We start from the raw sequence: 21,487 nt of genomic DNA on the forward strand, positions 1-21,487 counted from the left end.
GTACATAATCCTGAAGGTCGTTGTACTATATGTGAAATATTAATATGCATAATACTTATATGTCCTACTAGATCATTAATGAAAATGAACAGAATATTTGCCAAAATATGTCACTGTATTTTATCCCCAAACATTTTACATAATAGCTACATCTTACATAATAAAATTTGTAGTATATATTTACTTATATATACACATCCGCACATGTGCAATTGCCACATACAATTTCTTTTCTTTTTTTTTGTTGTCCTATTCATATTTGGTTTAACAGAAAGTCATTCTGTAAATTAATGAAAGTATCGCAAACGCTCATAGAAGATACATTCTCTTGTACCTTTTATCACTTAAAGATCATTTATGCTATCTTACTTTGAAGTATTTAGAGGCAACCTGCTTGATATTTGTTTTTTACTGAACATATACCCGCTATGAATAAGTAATAAGAGTTCTATAAATTCCTTACTGATGGGATATATATCCAGTACATAAAAAGTGTAATGTAAATAGGTTTTACGATCTGTCACTATAATTTTATGTAAAAAAATATTTACAGGATAACACCACCCATTATTAACTTTGATTTACAGAGTTATTTTAATATTTGCTGTGAATTTCCCAAATAAAAACTAATAAACTCAAATTAGAATCGCGTCTTAATACAAAAATAATTCTTACAGCAAACTGCCTATTTCCTGATAACGCAAAGTTTGTTTTATTTTTTAGAAACACATAATTACCTATGTAAATATGAGGAGAAAATTGCTCTTGAAATATAATAATAATTCGTGTATAATTAAATGCGTTGTTTGATTATAGTGAATGAGCTAATATGGAAAAAACAATATCCAGTTATTTACAACATTAATGTAAATATGAATTATTATTAGATTTCTAGTTATATTATATTTGTATATCTTTTTGCCTCTCGCAAAAGATACTTAAAACAATCTTGTCAGCATAAAAAATCTTGATGTAAACGAAATAATAATATGGAATCGCATAAATTGCGATTATAAATTAATTATGGAACGTTTTTTAAAATTTGTTTGTCTACAATTCATTTGCTTTTTGTTTTCTTTTTTTACAAAAATCATTTTTGATTTAGAATTTGATTTATACAAAATGTTACAAAATTCTAACTCTACCTTTTTTTTAAAGTGATAAACAATACAGTGTAATAAGCATATGTAAGTTCTGTATAATAAGAAATCACAAAAAGAGAAATCTTTACACCAAATATTCATACAGTATACAGTGTTATTATATAAAACATGTTTCAATATTTTTGAACATAAACTAACTTTACATAACATATTTCATTTAAGGAATCATACTTGGCTATCTTAATTTAATTCTTCTATCAGACACCTATCAAAAGATTTTTAACATTGGAAAACTACTAAAATAAAAGTTTTAAACTAGTAGTGGTACTTTGCAATTGATAAATGTATAAACAAATAGATGTGCTTCAAAGTGTCTGATAACGAGAGAAATAATATTTTCCATTTATCAAATATATTTAGAATGATACAGTAAAAGTAAGAGATTTTTGTAATTTACAAAAACAGGATCTCACCTGCTTCCGAGATTATAGATGTAATTTCTCGATCATTTAATGTACCAAATTTTTTTTATAATTATATTTATAACGAACACTTGCATCATACGGACAAAATTTCCCTTCTATCAAACATTGGACAATCCATGTTGTAGAAAGTAATGGAATTTGTAGTTTATTAGCCTTCTCCACTGCCCAGGATGGACACAAACTATTTGTAAGAACTACAGTTCCCTGTACAAAACTTTCCATTACATCTAAAAATTGATAAAAAGTCTTATTTAGTATCAATGCTTAATATTATATTTTCAATTTATAAAGTTTTCATCATAAAAAATTTTCATACCTGCTTTATCCGCTAATATAATAACAGCACCTGCGTTTTCACAAATTTGGCGCCAAAATGGAGCAAATTGTTTTTCAGACTCTACAACTGGAATTATCACAACAACTTGAGTTAATGGTTTGTTGCTTTGTCTTTGGAACATTTCGATATATGAATTTTTATCTAAGCTCCATCCTGCTGGTAATCCATCTTCTGCTGGATTTACAAATTTTCCCTGTAAAATATGACAATTATAAGCTACAAAAAATAATAAATTTTTGTATAAGAGTACTAGAATTACAATACTTACCTCCTGACAACATCTTATTATCCAATTATGATTATAAGCAGGTATACCGACTGAAAGACACAACAGAGTCTTCGCAGTCGTGTTTGGCACGTTCGTTATTAGTTTTGTATTTTTGTACTCGTCTTGAGGGATTTCACTGAAGTCATTGTAGACTTTTCCGCCACCTGCTACTATTTGCTTGTTTAATCTATCTCTTATAAAAGGCTTTTTTGACCATTCTATCTCATCTTCAGTTCCTGGATCTGAATCTTTATCATCTTGAAATCGATCGATAGTCTCTACGGATGCGCAGGTAAGAAGAAAAGACATGCCTTCAAACAGATTCGAATCTGTATGCGGAATTGGACCAAACATTGCAATGGTTTCTTCATCGTCTACTTTTTTTTTACTTCTCGATTTGCTTTTAATTCGATTTTGTGGTCCTTTTACAACTTGCTCATACGGGGTTCCAATTATTTCGGGTTGTACTCCAATAGAAAAGACTTCGTCCTTAACAGAAACATTAGAGTCGCTGGAAACGCCATCGCTTTCAAAGGGTACCTTCTTCTCTTTTTTAATCGAAGACGTTACACCCGATACAGATGGTTCTACTTCAATTTTATTTGTAGGAGTCTGAATTAGTTTAGATTTAGGAGTAGAAAAACTGGGAGTGGCGATTCGTTTCGAACGTCTTTTTCCATCAATCATATTATCTAATGTTATTTGCCCTAAATGCTTTGGCGTAGATGGAAGACTCTTATTTCCCAAATTGATTTCCTCTTTCAACACTTGAGCTTGATCAGCTGATAAAGAGAGATCCTTGATTTGAACTTCTAGCTTTTCTCCTTCATCTGTCTCTACTGTGTAATATACTTCGTTATTTACAATCTCAACATTGATGATTATACCGCACGATCCATAATCGTAATTCTTGGTAGCGGCATACACGGATAGACCCTCTTTCAAAACTTTCGGTATCGGTATAACAAAGTCTTCTATAAGTACTTTATTTTTTCCATCATAGAAGTTTACCTTATATTTCGTCTTTATTTTATCGATAACTGTACCAGGATAATAATTATTGTCGGACCATTTAGCGAATACATCCTTACCAATTAATTCATCTGCTATCATATGCGATTCGGATTTCGTTGAAACATTTATAGTGCTCGATATATTATCCATTTGTTCCGTTTTGTTCTTTTTTCTATTCGGTGTATTAATGCTCTCTGCGAGATTTAATACCTTTGAAATCTTGTTCACTCCATTCGACTGATTATCTGACTTGATGCTTTTACTTCTTGGCCTCTTTACTGCTTTGCTCTTTTTTGTGCTTTTAGGAGTTTGTAACTGAACTATGTCTTGTGATACTTCTGGCGTAGAAGACCGAATCTTTTGTAACTGGTCGTCTATCCTCTCGTTGCTAACATTGTATGCATCAACTCCAGTGAGTTCGGTATTTGCAAAGTTTAAAATAGTTGTTGTAAGAAGGTGACTGTTTTGCCATTCTTTGCTTAGACGTTCGTACGCTTCATCTATTGCGTGTTTATCATTCAGCGAATGAATATCTTGGCCGTGTCTTTTCGCATGTTTCGCCGGTACTCTCGGTAACGAGAAATGTGTACTATCTCTAATCGCAAGCTTGGCTGCCAGTGAAGCGGCGCTAGATGCGGAACTTAAGCTGATTGTTGAAGCAAATGAAAGCCTGGAAGGATTCAGTTGATACAATTGCGGATTACTATTTACTGATCCAGGAGATATTTCCTTATTGTCATTCCCAGAAATGTCTGCCAATGAAGCAGATGTATCATTGTTTTTCTGTCTGGTTAAAGTGGACTCTGTAGCAACAGTCTCACATTGTACGCCAATGATTTCTTTACTTAGAAATTCCTTTGTACCTTCATCAATGTGTAATAAACATTTCATTCTAACATACATACCAATTTCTTTTTCCATTTGTAAGGCTTTTGTGATAGAACTACTGTGAATCGAGTTCGACTTACTTTTATCATCTACTATAAAAACATCAGGCTCATTGTCACTTACACTTAATAAGTCAGCATGATCGCTGTCTTTAAGTATAGAAATTGATTTAACTTGTTTGTTTATATTATGTATGGATGTGGAAATGTTATCTGCTTTATCAAGAACTGGCATATCGTTAAACGTGTCTGATTGTAAACTAGCTGTACTGTCGGTATCGCATTTTTTTGATTCACTACTTCCGTTTACCAATTTGCCATTGGATTTAACCGAATCAATGGATGATTCTTTAGCATTTTCTACCGATTTATAACTAAATTCGCTACTATTTTTACTGTCGTAGCAACTTTTATATATTGTATCAGACTTTGTATTATCTAGGACATTCTTACTCTCGGCTTTCCCATCAGAATCTTCTTGAGACGAATCCAATACTATCTTCTCTCCATCCTCATCAATTTCTACTAATTCTTTGGATTTCGGCTTAGCTTCGTGAACAGTAGTTTTATCATATATAAGTTCTATGCTCATTCGCGATTTGGATATGCTCCCAGAACACATGTTAGAGTGAGATTCACATACTTCTTTAGACATTGATATTTCTTGAACATTGCTACTGTTTTCTTCTGAACTGACGTTTCTTTTAGGCTCAATACCATTTTCCTTATCTTCTGCTTTTTCACTGTATGTTACCTTACTATCTTTCGCTTCAATTGCTCTAATGCTATCTGTATTTTTATTGTTCAAATCCGATTTTAATTTCTCAACTGCAACAGTTTTTAGGGAAGATGCACAGTCCTTCTCTTTTGTTTGAACCTGTATTACTCTATTTTCATTAGATTGTGATACATTTTTTACCTCTGATGTCTCTTCATTAAGGTCTCTCTTTGTAATAGTTTGATGTAGTTTTGATGTATCATTAAAATTTTTGTTCTTATCTATTTCATAATCTTTCATTTCCAATTCAGGGTGGTTTTCATCTCTATCTTTTTCTTTACATGATATTGACAATTCTACCATTTCTTTCATATTGTCATCTTCTCCAACATCCTGAGTTTCTGCAATTATGATATTTGTATTAGAGCAATTTTTAGGAAATTCATGATGGGAATCATCAGATTTAAACGAATTCCAACTTTCTTCTTCTTCCTGTACTAGTTTCTCAGGCACTGATACATCTTCCCTAGATGCAGTTCTTAAAATTTTTGTAGGTGGTTCATTAAATGAACCTATTTTACGTTTTAGACTTATTATATTAGCACCACCTTGTTTCTTAGATGGTGAAGACGCTTCAGATGGTGTGCAGTGTATTATTTCTTCATTTTCATCATCAAAAAATTTTTCTTTATTCTCTAAGGTACTACTTTCATCAATCTCTTCCTCCTCTTCTTTTTTAGATGGCTCCATGTTCTGTTTTTCCTTCTCCTTCATAACTTCAACGTCTTGCGTATCTTCTACTTTTATAACATCATCATTCTGTACATCAAGCTTTGCTATATGCTCAGATGTTAGTTTTATTTCATTCAAAGTTGATCCTGCATTATTACCAGAGACAAAAGATAATATTTTTTCATCTTTTGTATTTTCTAAATTTCGTTGCGATTCATCATCGCTTGTATCTATTAGATGAAAATCTTGACTTTCATTCAAACTATTGGCTTCACTAGGTACCAAAACCCTGCTGTTTTCAAAACTTTCAGAACATATATCTTGATTTTCCATTGTACTATTTTCTATCTTTTCTATTTCTGACATATTTTTTACCCTTTTTTTACTAACACACTGAAATTAAAAACATATCAATGAAAATTTATTAATTTAATTCCCCTTATGGATAACTCCTAAAGTTATGTTTTTTAAAATGAATAAATTCAAATTGCTAATTCATAAAAATCGAGATAAAGCATAAAAAAAGATCGAAGCGAAATTCAAGGACACCCTATATATCAATACGGTGTTTACAACGAGAATAGAAGGTTACGGCGGGAACATCATGTGATCACGAAAATTTCTTGGAAATCTCAAGTTATAAAAAGTGAAACGTACCACAATTGATTACGCACAATGAGGCGTATTTTTTCAATTGAATTATTTGTACCTCCTTGTCAAAATATTACATTTGCTGTCGAAGATAAATATGTTCGCCGGCCGTCGAAAGCGGGAGCTCATGTATTCCTTCTGCCCGCTACTTTCACACTTGCCCTTTCTAACCTTGTACCTCGTACTCGTCTTGATCACGCACTTCTTTTTATTACTAATCTCAAAAATTACATTAATAAACCGGTCTCCCATAGAAAATACCACGAAAACCCCACTTTTTAGACACAAAGCAATACTGGCCATAAAACGCCATCGCCACTTTTAGTAATCATAGATTATGTAATTCTAGATTTGCAGGGTTTCGCGGCTAGGTAACAAGGCACATTTACGAATTGACCAATTGCGTCGCTTCTTACGAACGGCGTAATGTATATTATGCCGTATAATCGCTATTCGTGGACGAATTTCCTTCTGACCAATCAGAACGCGTGACTAGGGTTAACGTGACTATCTTTGATTTCAATTAATACGACTAGAGTGGTCAAAATAATTAATTTGTAATATTTCTTATTTTAAAAGAAAAAAGATATTAGTTACAAATTTTTATTTCTGAAATAATGTCGGATGATAATGTAAATATTATCCAGGAAATAAATAAATTAAATTTGGAGTTAAAAAAGAAATTGGAAGTAATATCAAAATGGAGAGGTATATTCTAATACTAGAGAGGAAATTTCCTATCAGCTAATATATTAATTGTTTCTATAATAAAAAGAGTCTTTTTAACATCTTTTTCACTTTTAGTCGAATGCGCTCAATTGCAACTAGAATTTCTAAAGTTGTACACTCCAGAATGTCTTGAAATTTTCGAATCGCTTAAACAAATGACTGATATGAGTATCGATTCGAATACTAAGTTTGATAATCCTTAGTTATTAAAGAATACCTTCTTATTAATGTACTATCACGATTTTCAATAAACGATATCAGACAATTATTTTGAAATATATTTATTACATTTGAATATAGGACTGACACATAGAATGTATTTCTGGTTTTGATAACATAAAGACAGACATAGATATACATACGTTGATCTTTTATCCGACGAAATATAAATTTACACTAGAATAGAATCATGGTGTATCTTTTTAAACTTCATTAAATATCTTTTAATATCGATATATTTCGGTAGATTTATGTTGCATGTTGATATTCCACAATGGAAGAAAATAGATAAATAAGATACTTTACCGCGTTATTATGCAGCATCATTCGGAAGTACTCAGGTAAATTTAATCTGAACAAAGTAAGAAAAATGAACTTTTTATTACGTGATTGCGAGGAAATTGCTGAAAATCATCTAGTGTAAAAAAATTAAACGTCATCGTATGTTATGCTCTCTGATGTTCAACGACTGTTTTAATGTATTTTATTATACAACTGATAATTTCTTCTGCGAGGCGTTCGTCCGAACTTTTTACTTTTTTTAAAGTTAAAATGGCTTTATATTATTAGCGAGATAAGAAATTTTGAAGTTCGTCCATTCTTGGGATATAATGACAAAAATTTCATTTGATAATTATTGTCCGTCATAGCTTGTCGTTACATTTATTACTAGAAAAAAAACACCTCGCAAATAGTTTAAAATTCAGTTGTTCTTTTTCCATTTTATTGTATTAAACGATATCCGCATGTAATGGAATCAATCTATTGTACACAATCATGTACGCAAAACTCGAAGCCACTTCAACCATCTTCATCGACGTGTTCTCGAATCAACTTTAAAAGTTATTCGATCCTTTGATTCTTTGTCTCTTTCGCCTTAAATGAACCCACCCGCTCGATAAAAGTAACATGACTCTTATCGCATTCTTGGATGATATATTGTTTCGAACAACTTAACCTCTATTCCTTGACCTCAATGTTTTTCTCTTTCTCTTGGTTGCAAACCAAATAAACGAAATGCTGAAAGTTGACTATAGAAATGAAGCTCGGTTTGAGGTCATTGATTTGTTGAAAAGCCACACCCGTTTTTCGACATCGTCTCACTTAATTTTAATCCTTTATTTTTTTATCGGTCCGACTGTTGAGAGCTGGTCATATCGTAGACGCTGTTCAATCGTTGCCCGTTGTAGGGGTAAGTAAGGTAACGATGCCAGTATTGGTAATGATAACGTCGTAAACATGAGTCGTTTCCATCGAGGCGACATTGATCGGAGATTGCTGTCGGAGTCTGTAATTGCGACAATATTAAAGCTGTGCTTGCGCACGCTTCTCTGCTCTTTGGTCCTTCTCTTATTTCTTGGGCGTCGCAGATTTTTCCCGCTTCCACTGCATAGTTACCTAAACATTCTTCTTCCAGGTCGTTCTGTACCTGAAATTAATAGGAAATTTATTTTGTTCGGCTTTATATATTTTAATGGGATTTCCATTTTTCCCGTAAACAATAAACAAATAAATGAAATAAAATAGGATGGAATTGCGTTCGAGAAATTGAGCAACTTGAGTTTTAAATAGAGACTTTTGAATGATCAAGATTAGGGTAAGAATATTTACGCAGGCCTTGCAGATTTGAAGCATGACGCAGGGAAGATAGAGCATCTGTGATTCGTCTCCACCTAAAGTGTCTACTGTTCTGCATCGTCTCTCGATCAGTTCTAGTTCTGGACAGGCTCTATTTTCTTCCACGGCTTTTCACAAAATATAATAGTTAATATAATGTATTGGTACTAAAGAGTATAATACAGTATAATACAGTATAATGATTAATCAAATTGCACCTTCAGTTTCTATTAAATTGTTGATGCGTTTATCCTTGGATTTAGAGTTGTTACTATTCTCTCGGAAGTTCGAGGTTTGATTACCCTGTACATGAGTTGCCTTTTGAGCCTCTATCCTAGTCGCCATATTGTTCCTGAGTTCGTTTAGAGCTTTTCTCATTTTTTCGAAGGAATAGGCAGATGCAATTCGTGCTATTATCTTATCCTTTACCTATCATTTTATTTAAATATTATAAAATATTGATATATACATAACGCTAACTGTGGTGTCATATATATTGATTGGTTTCCTTAAACGAGTCATACCTTTTGCATATCTATGCCATTTTCAGAATCTCTGTATTTCAAAGCTTCCTCAATAATCAAGTCCTTAATGGTCTTTTGTCTGGGATCTAGTTGATCCAACCTGTCTTTTTTTTCGTCAGCTTCCTTTTCGTATTCTCGGTCGTTTGCCTTCAGATTCTCTACCATATTCTAATAAACCGATATATTAATTCAACCATTATAGATTGAGTTTATGATTAGAAAAAGAATAAGAAAAATTTCTCTTAATTACTTCATAGTATCGCTGTAACATCCATTCATCGTCTTGATTCGGAGTCCCTTGGCCAGCCATGAACGTAGCTTTCTTCTTTCTTCTATCAATACCAAAATATTGAGACCAATCGATGCTCTTCTTTCTCACCTCGATAGACTTTGACTTGCCTAACTTTGTCACATTCTCCTTTTGCCCTTTTGGTGAAGGAGTCACCTTTGGCGCTTCCGAAGAACTCTCATGTTTATGCTGATCCCCATGTTCATGATCGTGATCGTGATTATGGTCATGATCATGGTCGTGATCGTGGCTGTGATCATGCTTGAAGTTGTGAGTATGATTTTGATTATCTACGGATTGAGTGCCAAACAGTGCTCCCAGATCTTGAGCGACCTTAAAATGTAAATAAATAGATACTTTCATTTTAAAATATACTTAATTTTTACTTCTTTTTATCATACATTCAAATGATTTAAATTTAAATCTAAAATAAAGATCAAGGCTGAAAAAATAATTAATTAGATACGTAATATTTGATTACAAATTGCTAAAGAATTTCTAGAAAACTTCTCAGCTGATTTACCTTGGGATCGGTAATCTGTTTCTTGGTAGATGTAGATACAGGTTTTGGGCTCCTCTTGGCAACTAGATACCGTTTAGCCATATTTCTGTAGGTCCTCAGGGATCGTCCTAGGGGATACCCACCATTCATGTTTCTTCGTTCGCCCATTGAGAGGTACAACAAATTTGGATCTTGTTCCCGATCGCCGAAATCGTTTTCGTCGGATTCTCGACTCTGACCTCGGGCCATAGACTCTTTATTCAACAATGCACCCCAGGACATTGGACCTAAATTCCTATTACCCATAGTTTCATCAGTATTTTAAATTTCACCACATTTTTAAACTTTAACATTAATAAATATACGAAATATTTTTTATAAGGATTATTTTGTATTAAGAAATAACAATGTTTATCGTATGAAATATAGATTAAAATATAAATTAAAATGAAATACATCTATTTTAAAGTTCTATTTTCATATTAATCGCTAACTCATATATTTTGTTGCCTCGATCGCCTTTGTATCGATCATAGAGCATCTGACGAGCATCCATATACCCTTCGTCATCCGTATCTCCAAGATTATACTGAGAGCCATCCTGCAGTTCTTCTAGAAACAATTTCGCCAACTCCTTATTATCAATATTCGATCGTTCAGAACCATAGCCCCTTTTACGATTGGAACCTCGTTCACGTTCTCGAAATAACGATGTGACTGGTTGTTCCTGGATATTACCAAACAATGTAGCTCTTTCTTTTCATAGAAATATAGTATAGCAACATCGATTAAGGAAAGGAAGAAACGCTACCTGCTGTTGGGGGACATTCTCTAGATAATCAATCAATGCCCTTTCGAGTAATTTATTATTCAAATCTTGGAAACCATTTCCTATAGTTTCTAGTTGTCCAGTTTCTAGAACAAATTTCCATTACGTAAAATATTTATGAAAATAATATTTATGATTTAATTGATTATGATTTAAGATTTGATTGATTTTTCTAAGTAAATTTTATGAGCTACAGTATATAGAGTGTTCCAGAATGAGTATGCCTGGGCAGGAAATTGAAGATAAAAAAATAAGTAGAATAAGCATGATAAAGCTTTTTTCTTTGAGATCTTGTTTTCGTAAAAATATTATACATGCACTTAGCTAACTCCAACGTGAATAAAAGTACATAATATGTACTCGGTTTATGTATACATACAAATAAAACACGTACGCATAGAAACGTGCACGTACACGATAAATCTTCAATCTCTAATTTTCTCAAAAACAAAATTTTAAGAGAAATAATTTTATTCTTTTCTTCAGACTTGACCAATTTAAGCACTCTTTATAAAATGGAATAGCCGATATAAAAATAGGTGTTGTATGAAAGTGGATAATGAAATATGCTAAACCATCGTGATGGTTGTGCATGAACCTTATGCATGAACGTGCTAAACCATCATATGAGAGAGTACCATTAGGCAAAAATTCTATTTCTTCGTCTTCCTCTTCTATTTCCCTTTCACCCTGACGTTCTCTGTCAAGCTTCCTTTCTCCCTCTCCACCATGATATTTAAACGAGCGTAAATCATTGTAGTAGTCTTGCGAATTCGTATCCAGAGATCGTTGTTTTCTGGTAATGGCATCCAAAGCACTCCTCAAAGATTCCTCCATCGAATGATGGGGCATGGGTGCCAGCGCTGACGCCGACCCCATGAGTAGAGACACTAATAGCCATTCCTGAGGCAACATTTTACCTTTAAAAGTAAATAAATGTTATAATCTCGAATTTATAGATTTTTATAAATCGTTTGCACATTCTTTGTAGAATTGTTTACGAATGTCTATGAAATATAATATTACGAAATTACATATAAAATTATATGTTCTATAAGACTAATTGAGTAGCTTTCAGAAAAAGAAACGGTCCATAAGACAAAATCAATTAAACAATTGCGTTGCAAGTTTTAGATTTAGTTTTTTAAATATTAACTATAATTTCTTCGAGTTTTATGTCTATATATCAAAATTGTAATGTAACTCCTGAAGGAACATGTTTTGCAGTACACTGTTTTGCAGAAAGCTTCTCAGTTATAAAACTACGTATTTCCTAAAAATTCGTCTTCTAAATTTTCTTCAGATTTAGTAAATGTTAGCATCGAATCTGCTTTTTTAAAACAATCATGCAACAGACGATCCCAGTATTAAAGGACGATCTACTTTATGGTATCTTCAACAGGTTGTCTACCCAAGTGTCATAGTACAGAAAAGTCGACCCATAACAGGAAATGGAAGCTTTGACTTTATAATCATGTGTTAAGAATATTTCGGAGGTTCAGTTTGGTTCTAGAAAATGGATAAGAACATCGAGGAGGATGACAAGTGTTAAAAGAGAATGGAAAGTATGTTAGTGGTTCTGTTTAATCAGCTTTATCAGTCGGTATCGATTGCGCAAAAAGGCCAGCGAAGTCCCTTCTTAACAGAAGACGTAGTAGTGAAAACTAGTGATGCAACAGGGATTGCTCTACACTCTACGCCCTGGTCGATCGACTTTTTCGTTACAAAGATTGATATAATTCTACATCAATCGATGATTCGATGCTCAGGTAATCGATTGTATTTATTAAATATTTATAGAATGATTGAGACGCAATGGGATTAAATTGAAATTAACTTAAAATTCATATGTTTGTATCGTTTGTATAAAATATTTTTTCAACTATCATAAATGATATATATTGTTATAATCGATGAGTTTATAACAAAAATATGACTGTCTATCTCGAAGAAAGTAAAAGAATACTCTATAAAATCTTCGATTTCTGTTCAATATATATAATATGATTTGTAGGAGTGTATCCATTTACTAGAATTATACTACAGAATAATCGTATCTAATTAAATCATGAAGTTGTTATTCTCACGGCAAAAGTTTTTATAGAAACAATTCATTTTCATTCCATAATAGATCATAAATTAAGGCAAAAATCATTTTATATAATACGCTGTGAATCTAGTTTCTGGCAACTAGAACGTATCGTTACTATACATTATTTAAAAGGTCGAAAAATTTGATAAGGATCGTTCTTGTTACGAGTGGTTCTTTTACTGTCGCGTTACTTCTGTATTGTTGCATTTCTCTTCTAATTTAGTCGTCCAACAGAGACTAGAACATCGTTACGAGCACCGAATAGTTTATTTTACAGCGATAAAGGGAAAATCCAAATGGAAAGAGTTTTTACTACTTGATAACTAAATTTACATAAAAAATAAAATTCTTCATACAGCAGACTGTAGTAAATAGAGTGATACTTACGAAATATCGATAGAATAATATTAATTAACAATGAATGTAAATGTTTAATGACATAAGTGATATTTGACTCGTAATAATGAGTTGGAATTGATGTGAACTTCGTCGTCCAAGAGTTAAATAACGAATTTAAAAACGACGAAACAAGGATGAATTTTCTAATGAGAATGAATTTTTCCAATGATACAAAATATATAGTCTCGACATTAAGGAAGAACTTTTTCCCCCCTTGTTGTTCCTGAATGACACGACGCTTCTCAGATCGATAGACGTAATGCATTCCACGCGTACAATCAGCTTTGCCGCATCATCGTGAAATCCGATTAACATTGACCCTTCTCCTATTACCAACAACTTTCTGCGTATTCACAACGTATTTATATACGTATATACAATAATCATTTTATCGAAGAAATATCCAGAATCGCATCGATCGTATCAAGGAGCATGAAAATACGCGGTACAGTCGCGAATCGATAACCGGCTATCAGAACACCGACACCGTGCTCTTAAATTTCATTCAAGGTATTCGGAGAAAGCTTTATCGATAGACTGTTTTTGTACACATTGTGTTTCATTCGTCTTTGATCTTTGATCAAGTGATTAAATTGATCAAGTTAACCGAACTCGAGCGACTTGACTTTAAGTTTGCGTTTATACAAAGACAAATTATTTGGTTTCCAATATGCCGAATTCAAGTAGACTGTGCGAAATATAGAAAGTTAAATATTGATCAATCGCATAAACTTTAGTCTTTAATCCTTTGACACCGTGACAAATTTCATTCACTTTATCTCTTTCAATAACTATATGCTTTTAGCATGCGTGTATGATGCTAATTTGAACGTATGATAAGAATTAAAATTCACGAAATTCAGAAGAAAGGAAAGAACTCATAGCGAACGAACGGTTCAAGAGGAAAATAATACAATTGATGAAATATTTAATTTGAGAAAACTTTAAATGAAGTTACGTTAACAGAAAAATCTAGAACAGATTTGCTATTTGTACTTGTAAAAGCTTGATCATTTATGAGATCTCACAAAAAAATACGAATGTTATATATCACTTTCTGCATTTATTTATAGAAATATACACTTATATCACTTTTCCACTGAGCTCCTCTGACTTATATGAAACGCGTACGGTAAATTCTACATACAGAAGAAAGAATTTTATAAACATTACTTGTTGCATTACGGTTAATAAATATCTATTTCATTATTAATTTGGCCGTACGGTCAGAGATGATTTGTAATGTCATGAGTCTAACAGATGGTGAGACTAAATTCAAGCTAGTGATACAAAATCTCTACAAAGAAATAGCGAAACCCTTCAGCAATGCAAATACTTTCGTCCTTAAGTAAAAAGAATGTAATTTTTAAACTTATTGACGTGAATTTCTTCGATGTTAGATTACTTCTAAACAAGGGATGAGTACGCAAGTTAGAAAGATTGGTTTAATAAAATTAGAAAAATGATATAACGACACTGTTTTATTTGATGGATAACTTACTTGATTTTTAGTTAGTCATTCGCGTGGCACAAGCCAGTGTTTTATTTGGTTTGCGCGTTCACCCTTGTACCAATGCTTCCACCGTGACAATTCTCCACGGATTACATAGAATATTGGACGACCTGCTGTTTCACGACTACCGATGACGCGGCCTCTTATATAGGGAACACCAGGATCGATAGAACCGCGCATGGAATCACCGTGGAGCAGCAACAAGTAAAGGCGTGTGGGGTGTGCCTGAGAAAACACGCCAAACCGGAAAATTATAATCACGCATTACATCAATCCAATGAACCAGCCAATTCGAATGATTAAGGGAACCGACAACCCTTAGAACCCCAAAAGAATCTTTCCTTTTTTTTGTTTTATCGTCCATTCAAAATATGTTAATCTTTTTGGATAATTTGATATATGGTGTTGTTCGGAAAGTTGGTAGGAAAATTTGAGAAAAGTTTGACGATAATCCACTTTTGTAGTATTAGAATGTTATTAGGTTGTCTGTGTAACGTTTCATTCTCTAACTTTTTACCAGCCGTTCAATAATTCCCAGGATTTAGTCGTTTGATGTAATTCCTGGAGGTTTCTAGAGTCTCTAATTTTTTTTTAATTAAAACAACTTTTTAAAGGGTGGAATAAATAATAAGTAAATGATGCTATGCTAATGATGTTTGACAAATGACACATGTTGAGTTGAATATTTCAATTGAAATATTTCTGCGTATTCTTCATCGATACATTGGTTAACCCAGAATTTTTCTCCTCGAGTACTATATTTAACGTTATAACGTTCTAGTTTTACAAATTATTTTCAGTTCTATCTAAGATATAACAGAATATATAATAGAATTTTGTTCGATTCTTATCGTTAATATATATATCAATTCTTATTTTGAAAATAATTACCAGTGAGATCCTGAAAATTTCTCAACCTGCTTCTTCATGATCTTGGTTTTCTGATCAATTTTTGCTTTTTCCTTAAATTTCTTGTTCAATTTATGTAGCACCGTCAGTAGAATACTGAACAAAGATATGACTGAATTTGCCTCGGTGGTCTGAGAACATTCCCATAAGAATTCAGTTATGTTAACGTTATTAAACATATTTAAACAATGTTATTAAAAAACATGACCAAGGTAACTCTACAGAAGTCCACTACATAACTCAAAGCCTTGCAAAGAATTTCTATGACATTTATTACAGCATCATAAATATTTCAGAAATACTTCTTCAAATTTTGACGACTTATGTGATTTCAGTTTTAAACGAAAGAGAGAATAACTATGGAAAGATATTAAACAGACTCTTAAAAATTTTTTTCAAACATTAAAATATGAAAAAGCAGAATTTAGTAATGTAAATTGAACTAAAAAAAAGTTGCAGATGAAATGTTACGTTAAGACAACGTTGGTCTTTAATGGAATGAATGGTCGGTAATGATCTGAAATAGTTTCCGTGAAACATTACGAAGGATAGTTAAGAGATGAGATGATTTGACGGAGTTTTTAGTAATAATTTTCTCGGGATTGTACGCGTTTCGTTTTGTTCAGAAATTCTCTCTCCTCCAGAGTACGAGAATTGCGGGTGACCTAAAAGAGAATTCTCAGATAGTTAAAGGATCAGTGGGAATTTTTCAATTTTAAGATTCCTATAATAGTTGAATATCGGTATTTTTAGTATTAGGATTTTTAATTATTCCTGGAATGAAGCAGTTCTATTTTTGAAAGTCACGAAAATGTACCGCAACAGAGAATAAAATTACAATTCAGAATAATTATGAAACCGAAGGGACGATATTTTGAAAAGTTGAATTACGTTTCACTAAATTGAAATTCTTAAAATCTTGACTATAATTTTCTACCATATCTTCTTACGATTAGTTAAGTTGTATTAGCTTTAAAACAAATACAGTCGACTCTCCTTCGTATAACACGATTAATTCTTTCCGCGTTGTATCGAAACCATATTAAAGCGAAACCAATATAATATGATGAAAATATTCATGCTATACGAGGATTGCATAAATTTATTAAGCCGTGCTATATGGAGATCGTTTTGTAGGAGGGCTGCCGCAATTTTTTCACCGTGTTACACCGTGTTTTCAGAGTACCGTGTTATAAGAGAGTTGAGTGTACTAGAATAAGCGTTGTATGATTTCTGAGCCGGCGTGTGCAGTGTACGTCAGTCCCTCCAATAATCTATTTCACTATACTATTGTTTATGTTGCAAATCATTAAAATTATTCGATTTTTAATAATACAAGGAAAGAACAATAAGGAACATCGATCACTGCCTTTGATAATAATAAGAACGATACCGCTTATCCGGTTTTACGATAAGCGATTGGCTATCAACGATAACGAAAAGAGACTTACGGAACTTTCGACGAACGATCACGAGCAAACAGTATCTGGTAGAATTTTCAGGAATGACATCAACGGAACTGAATACCTGTGTAAATCTAGATCTCCCAAAAAAAGGATTTCACCAATACGAAGATCTTTTTGAAGCCTGAAAAACATTAAGGATAAAGTATTAGAAGAGAAAAGAGCAAGTTTTTGAATATTTTTTTACATAAAACGACTTGTTTCTACGCGATAACATTCATAGTTGTTGGCTAATCGATCCATGCAATTCCCTGTGCCGCTTAACGATCGTTAAAATTAATTAAATCGACAAGGTTTTCCTACTCCTAGTGATAAAAAAGACACGTTTGCTGAAATAGTAAATCGTAATGCTACGTTGAGGAGCTTTCACGCACCAATTCACGAATGAATCCTCGATTTTTTGCGAGAAGAAATGGAAGCTAGTGACCTTAATCGTGTCACCTTCGGAGTATTAACTGGTGATTCTTATTCCCTTCGGTTATCCTGAATGTGATTCTTATTGAACATCGTTATTATTCTTATTACTATTACCGCTTTTATTGCGCCGTAAATTATACGAAGCCCGCAAAGAAAGAAGTGATAAGTCTGATTTTTATGTGATAACTAAAATCGATTGATTAAATTCGATGACTAAAAGTCACTAATTTAGCATAACGTGATTAATAGCCTGTGCTGCAAAAATATGTCTTGAAAAATAGGTGTACAAGTTTCACGAAGAATTAACATAGTTAATGTCATCATAATCAATATTTTTGTAATGTTCAACAGAGCATTAGAAAACATATATTTAATCTGATAGTCAAATAATGAGGACAGTTTTAGTATTATAAGATTGATCAACAACATATAGAATTTAAAAAATCCTAAAGGACAGAATATGTAACTTATCATGTCTTCCCCTGTAATCTTCATATATAACCTAATAGATAATAATATACAAACCTAATAGAACAAAAAGTACATAAGTATCGCAAAATTAGTAGAATCGCAAAAGTATGTTGACAGTTTGCTGTACTAAAGTTAATATTACGAATTACGTTCGAACTTGTATTTAAAGTAATATGCATCTCGTTAATGACAGAATCATTTGATTAATTTGTATAATAGGAAGCATAAAGAAGAAGAGCGCGTTTAAACGAATTTTTATAATCACACAGAGCCAAACCAGGTAACCACCCAGTATATAGAAATGCAACAGGATTCGATATCCAATACAGTTCCTGTCCTTTCGGGGCCAACCGTCATTACGGCACAACCACAAGGTATGTATATCATCTTCCTGATAAAAATATGTAAAATATGTTTATAAAATTATTGTTAACATATAACATACAATATAATATGTAAAATATAATGATAAGTAGTCTGTGAATATTTTATGTATCTATGAGAAACTTAAGAATGTAAAAATGCACAAAGTACATAATGCAAAAAATATGTAAAATAATCGAAATATGGTATTTGTTCTAATATTTAATGGACAAAATAAATCTCTATTACATATGAACTATTCTATTATATATGAAATATGATGGTATATTAAATTCGGTCAGGAGAAGCCAAACAAGAAAGAAGACCGATTCCTGTGAATACATTGAATTGGATATCGACACCAAGATCACAGCTGACCGTACTTTCCGGAACTCACTTCTTATCTAATGTGGAACAATTGGAAATTCAGCAGATTGTTGATCTCAGCACATGTTCGTAATTCATCTAAATTTAAGTGAAAACAATGTCGCTAAAGATAACTTATTAACTTATACTTGGCTTGCGTATAATTGACTATCGATTTTTTAATGAATTAATTTCTAGTTGCAGTAAAATGATTCTTCATCAATCACTAATTAATAATTGTAATAAATTATAAAATCAATAAATAATATTAGTTAATAATAAATAATAATTTTGATCGTGAAAAAGTATGTAGACGAACGTTCAGTATGAAAATATTAGTATGCCAATGAGTTAATGGGTAAATCTGAAGAGAAAAATAATGTTTATTTAAGATATACTGCGGTGAACAAACATATCCAGTCAAATAAGTTTCTCACGTTATTTTCTGAAAATAACATTTTCAAAAATTTTAATTAATATTATATAACTGTATGACAGTATTCATTTGTCGTACTGCTTTCTTTTACTCGTCATGCTCTTATACTTAATATTAATCAAAGCTTTTTTAGACATCATCATTTTCAAACATAAAGTAAAAAATCAATTTGATCAGAAGCTTTTCGAACATTATTTTGCACTCAAATTAAATTATACATATAGAGAATTAACCCATCAAGAGTTACTGTTTGCATTTACAAACTGCATAATGTTCATATCTTTAAAATCGAAGAAAATTCAGAAATGACAAAAGTTTCTTTCTTTCGTGTTAATAGTGCTCGGTAGATTAAAAAAGAGATTCCAATACAGAGTAAAAGTACCAAAAGCTGAAACGTTATTCCTAGCAATGGAAACAGAATCAAGGAATGAATCAAGCGGTTGGAGTTGCACCAGATTGACTCGCGATGATTTTCAGTTAAATATTGTGGACCAATGCGGCGAAACCGCGTTCACCATGGTTATGAATTCCATGTGGACGTTTGCTTTGAATAAATCGCACGTGAGTAAAATCCAGACGGTATACAAGATTATAAAATAGCTTGACTATATTTTTATTATTTACCATATAACAAAAAGATGAAAATTTCATTGTACAGAGTATGTCGGTGCTAAGCCCCAATTTAATTGGCACAATAGGACAAAATTCTCATATAATAGGTTCCAGTTTTACGGTGTACGATGCAATAGGAAAGCGACTTTGTAATATATACGGGCCAAATATTAGTGATTGTTGCATGTATCAAGAATCCCAGTTCCAGGTAATTTTTGTCTGGAAGGAAAAACGATATACAGGATGTGCCCAAAATCGGGGTACGACCAAGCTGGGTACAGAAGTAAAACGAAAAACGATGGTAACATTATTTTCAAATCGTGACATAAATCATGTTTAATAATACAAACACGAGCAAAAACAGAAATTTTATACCTCGAAACTGACAGTTAATACACAGGAACCTGACGAATTTTCAAAGTCACCTTTTTAGAAAATGAAGCCTTAGATGAAAAAATACGATTTTTTTCATATTTTATTATATAATTATATATTGCACACGACCGTTTGTACGACGATTTTGGAGACAGTCTGTATATTTTATTTAATACATATTTGTATATATGTTGATATATATATATAATAATAAGTTAATAATAGCTTATATTTTAATATCTTTGACCACTTTGAATATCTATATCACTATTTTTAATAAGGTGGTATTACTAGGAAGATACGTAAGAGTCATTATCTTCATACTAAAACTAAATAGAACTTATTTACTAATATAAATTGCTCCAAAATACACCTAGCACTACAACTAGAGTTACTTCTATGACTATAACTAATTATACTATAATAGTCACTGTTACCTGCTCGCGCTTCTCGAGTAGCTTGCCGACTCGTCAAAGATGTCGATCTCACGACGCTCCATGTGTCCTGATTTGAAGGTTTATTTATGACGTTATTTATGATTTAAAAATGTTCAGAAGTCCTTCATCTAAAAAACAAAATGACTATACATACAGTCACATGTTATAGACTTTGGTAAATAAGGTCTCTCCATATTTCCAGAAGTAATAAAAATATTCAAAGTGGTTGATATTATTAAGCTACCTTATGCTTCATTTACAAATCATTTAATTATAGTACATTAATTTCATTCAGGTAATCTCGATCGATGGCACTCATCAAATTGCATCCCTTATGCATCAGTGGGACAATATTCTTCACGATTATATTATGTTAATTACATTTCCTTCAGATTTGGACATAAAATTCAAAACCTTACTCCTCGCCGCAGCATTTCTTCTGGTAAATTCTTTTGTTGCAAATTAGTGACTTAGGAAATTAAAGTTTTCTTTTCTTGGATGTTTGCAAAATTTCATCGTGAATTGTTTTTTTAGGAATATCTGTACTTCAGACAACTAAGAAGATAGCTTTAATCGTGAAAATAAGATACGTATCAACATCAACGTATTTGAGCATTTTATTTTGTACCAATAAAAACTGTACTATATTTGTTACGACCGTTCGCGGAGAGACGCGAGGAAAACGCGTCAGCGAGAGGCGTAAATTCTCGCTACGATTCGGATAATCGAC

At 32.3% G+C, this 21,487-nt stretch overlaps 4 protein-coding genes across 10 annotated transcripts; 2 read left to right on the plus strand and 2 right to left on the minus strand.

Annotated features, from left to right (window-relative positions):
* Positions 1 to 96: 96 nt before the first annotated feature.
* LOC122572846 lies at positions 97 to 6,556 on the minus strand. Its single transcript, XM_043738393.1, has 4 exons — positions 6,202 to 6,556; positions 2,194 to 5,937; positions 1,905 to 2,118; positions 97 to 1,815 (listed from the first exon to the last, which is right to left on the minus strand). The coding sequence occupies exons 2-4, from the start codon at positions 5,908 to 5,910 to the stop codon at positions 1,613 to 1,615; spliced, it is 4,134 nt and encodes a 1,377-aa protein (XP_043594328.1). The 5' UTR covers positions 5,911 to 5,937; positions 6,202 to 6,556; the 3' UTR covers positions 97 to 1,612.
* Positions 6,557 to 6,791: 235 nt separating this feature from the next.
* On the plus strand, positions 6,792 to 7,127 carry LOC122572872. Its single transcript, XM_043738468.1, has 2 exons — positions 6,792 to 6,903; positions 7,000 to 7,127. Exons 1-2 carry the CDS (start codon positions 6,813 to 6,815, stop codon positions 7,125 to 7,127), a joined length of 219 nt encoding a protein of 72 aa, XP_043594403.1. The 5' UTR covers positions 6,792 to 6,812.
* Positions 7,128 to 7,189: 62 nt separating this feature from the next.
* LOC122572864 lies at positions 7,190 to 17,404 on the minus strand. 3 transcript variants are annotated; one of them, XM_043738445.1, is made up of 12 exons: positions 17,269 to 17,403; positions 15,800 to 15,948; positions 14,897 to 15,133; positions 11,543 to 11,824; positions 10,887 to 10,990; positions 10,636 to 10,802; positions 10,097 to 10,370; positions 9,535 to 9,906; positions 9,285 to 9,452; positions 8,979 to 9,189; positions 8,755 to 8,888; positions 7,190 to 8,572 (listed from the first exon to the last, which is right to left on the minus strand). In XM_043738445.1, the coding sequence occupies exons 4-12, from the start codon at positions 11,817 to 11,819 to the stop codon at positions 8,270 to 8,272; spliced, it is 2,010 nt and encodes a 669-aa protein (XP_043594380.1). In that variant the 5' UTR covers positions 11,820 to 11,824; positions 14,897 to 15,133; positions 15,800 to 15,948; positions 17,269 to 17,403; the 3' UTR covers positions 7,190 to 8,269. The 3 variants fall into 3 exon arrangements, with proteins under 3 accessions (XP_043594380.1, XP_043594379.1, XP_043594378.1); XM_043738444.1 differs by having other exon boundaries at positions 10,570 to 10,802; XM_043738443.1 differs by lacking the exon at positions 15,800 to 15,948 and having other exon boundaries at positions 10,570 to 10,802; positions 17,269 to 17,404.
* Positions 11,881 to 21,360, plus strand: LOC122572867 (phospholipid scramblase 2-like). 5 transcript variants are annotated; one of them, XM_043738449.1, is made up of 7 exons: positions 11,881 to 12,673; positions 18,438 to 18,542; positions 18,834 to 18,983; positions 19,671 to 19,894; positions 19,992 to 20,246; positions 21,053 to 21,199; positions 21,292 to 21,360. In XM_043738449.1, the coding sequence occupies exons 1-7, from the start codon at positions 12,463 to 12,465 to the stop codon at positions 21,322 to 21,324; spliced, it is 1,125 nt and encodes a 374-aa protein (XP_043594384.1). In that variant the 5' UTR covers positions 11,881 to 12,462; the 3' UTR covers positions 21,325 to 21,360. The 5 variants fall into 5 exon arrangements, with proteins under 5 accessions (XP_043594384.1, XP_043594385.1, XP_043594386.1 ...); XM_043738450.1 differs by having other exon boundaries at positions 11,890 to 12,673; positions 19,992 to 20,153; XM_043738451.1 differs by lacking the exon at positions 11,881 to 12,673 and adding an exon at positions 17,294 to 17,738.
* The last annotated feature ends 127 nt before the right edge of the window (positions 21,361 to 21,487 follow it).

The sequence above is a fragment of the Bombus pyrosoma genome, linkage group LG11 (assembly GCF_014825855.1).
Source record: "Bombus pyrosoma isolate SC7728 linkage group LG11, ASM1482585v1, whole genome shotgun sequence".
NCBI lineage: Eukaryota > Metazoa > Arthropoda > Insecta > Hymenoptera > Apidae > Bombus > Bombus pyrosoma.

Coding starts and splice junctions, on each gene's coding strand:
- LOC122572867 (XM_043738449.1), top strand. CDS start 12,463: ATGGAAAGTATGTTAGTGGTTCTGTTTAATCAGCTTTATCAGTCGGTA. Junction 18,543..18,833: donor CATTACGGCACAACCACAAG/GTATGTATATCA, acceptor AAATTCGGTCAG/GAGAAGCCAAACAAGAAAGA. Junction 18,984..19,670: donor GATTGTTGATCTCAGCACAT/GTTCGTAATTCA, acceptor TCGTGTTAATAG/TGCTCGGTAGATTAAAAAAG.
- LOC122572872 (XM_043738468.1), top strand. CDS start 6,813: ATGTCGGATGATAATGTAAATATTATCCAGGAAATAAATAAATTAAAT. Junction 6,904..6,999: donor AGTAATATCAAAATGGAGAG/GTATATTCTAAT, acceptor TTTCACTTTTAG/TCGAATGCGCTCAATTGCAA.
- LOC122572864 (XM_043738443.1), bottom strand. CDS start 11,819: ATGTTGCCTCAGGAATGGCTATTAGTGTCTCTACTCATGGGGTCGGCG. Junction 10,803..10,886: donor AGAATGTCCCCCAACAGCAG/GTAGCGTTTCTT, acceptor GGTAATATCCAG/GAACAACCAGTCACATCGTT. Junction 9,907..10,096: donor AACAGATTACCGATCCCAAG/GTAAATCAGCTG, acceptor TTACATTTTAAG/GTCGCTCAAGATCTGGGAGC.
- LOC122572846 (XM_043738393.1), bottom strand. CDS start 5,910: ATGTCAGAAATAGAAAAGATAGAAAATAGTACAATGGAAAATCAAGAT. Junction 2,119..2,193: donor TAATAAGATGTTGTCAGGAG/GTAAGTATTGTA, acceptor CATATTTTACAG/GGAAAATTTGTAAATCCAGC. Junction 1,816..1,904: donor TATATTAGCGGATAAAGCAG/GTATGAAAATTT, acceptor ATCAATTTTTAG/ATGTAATGGAAAGTTTTGTA.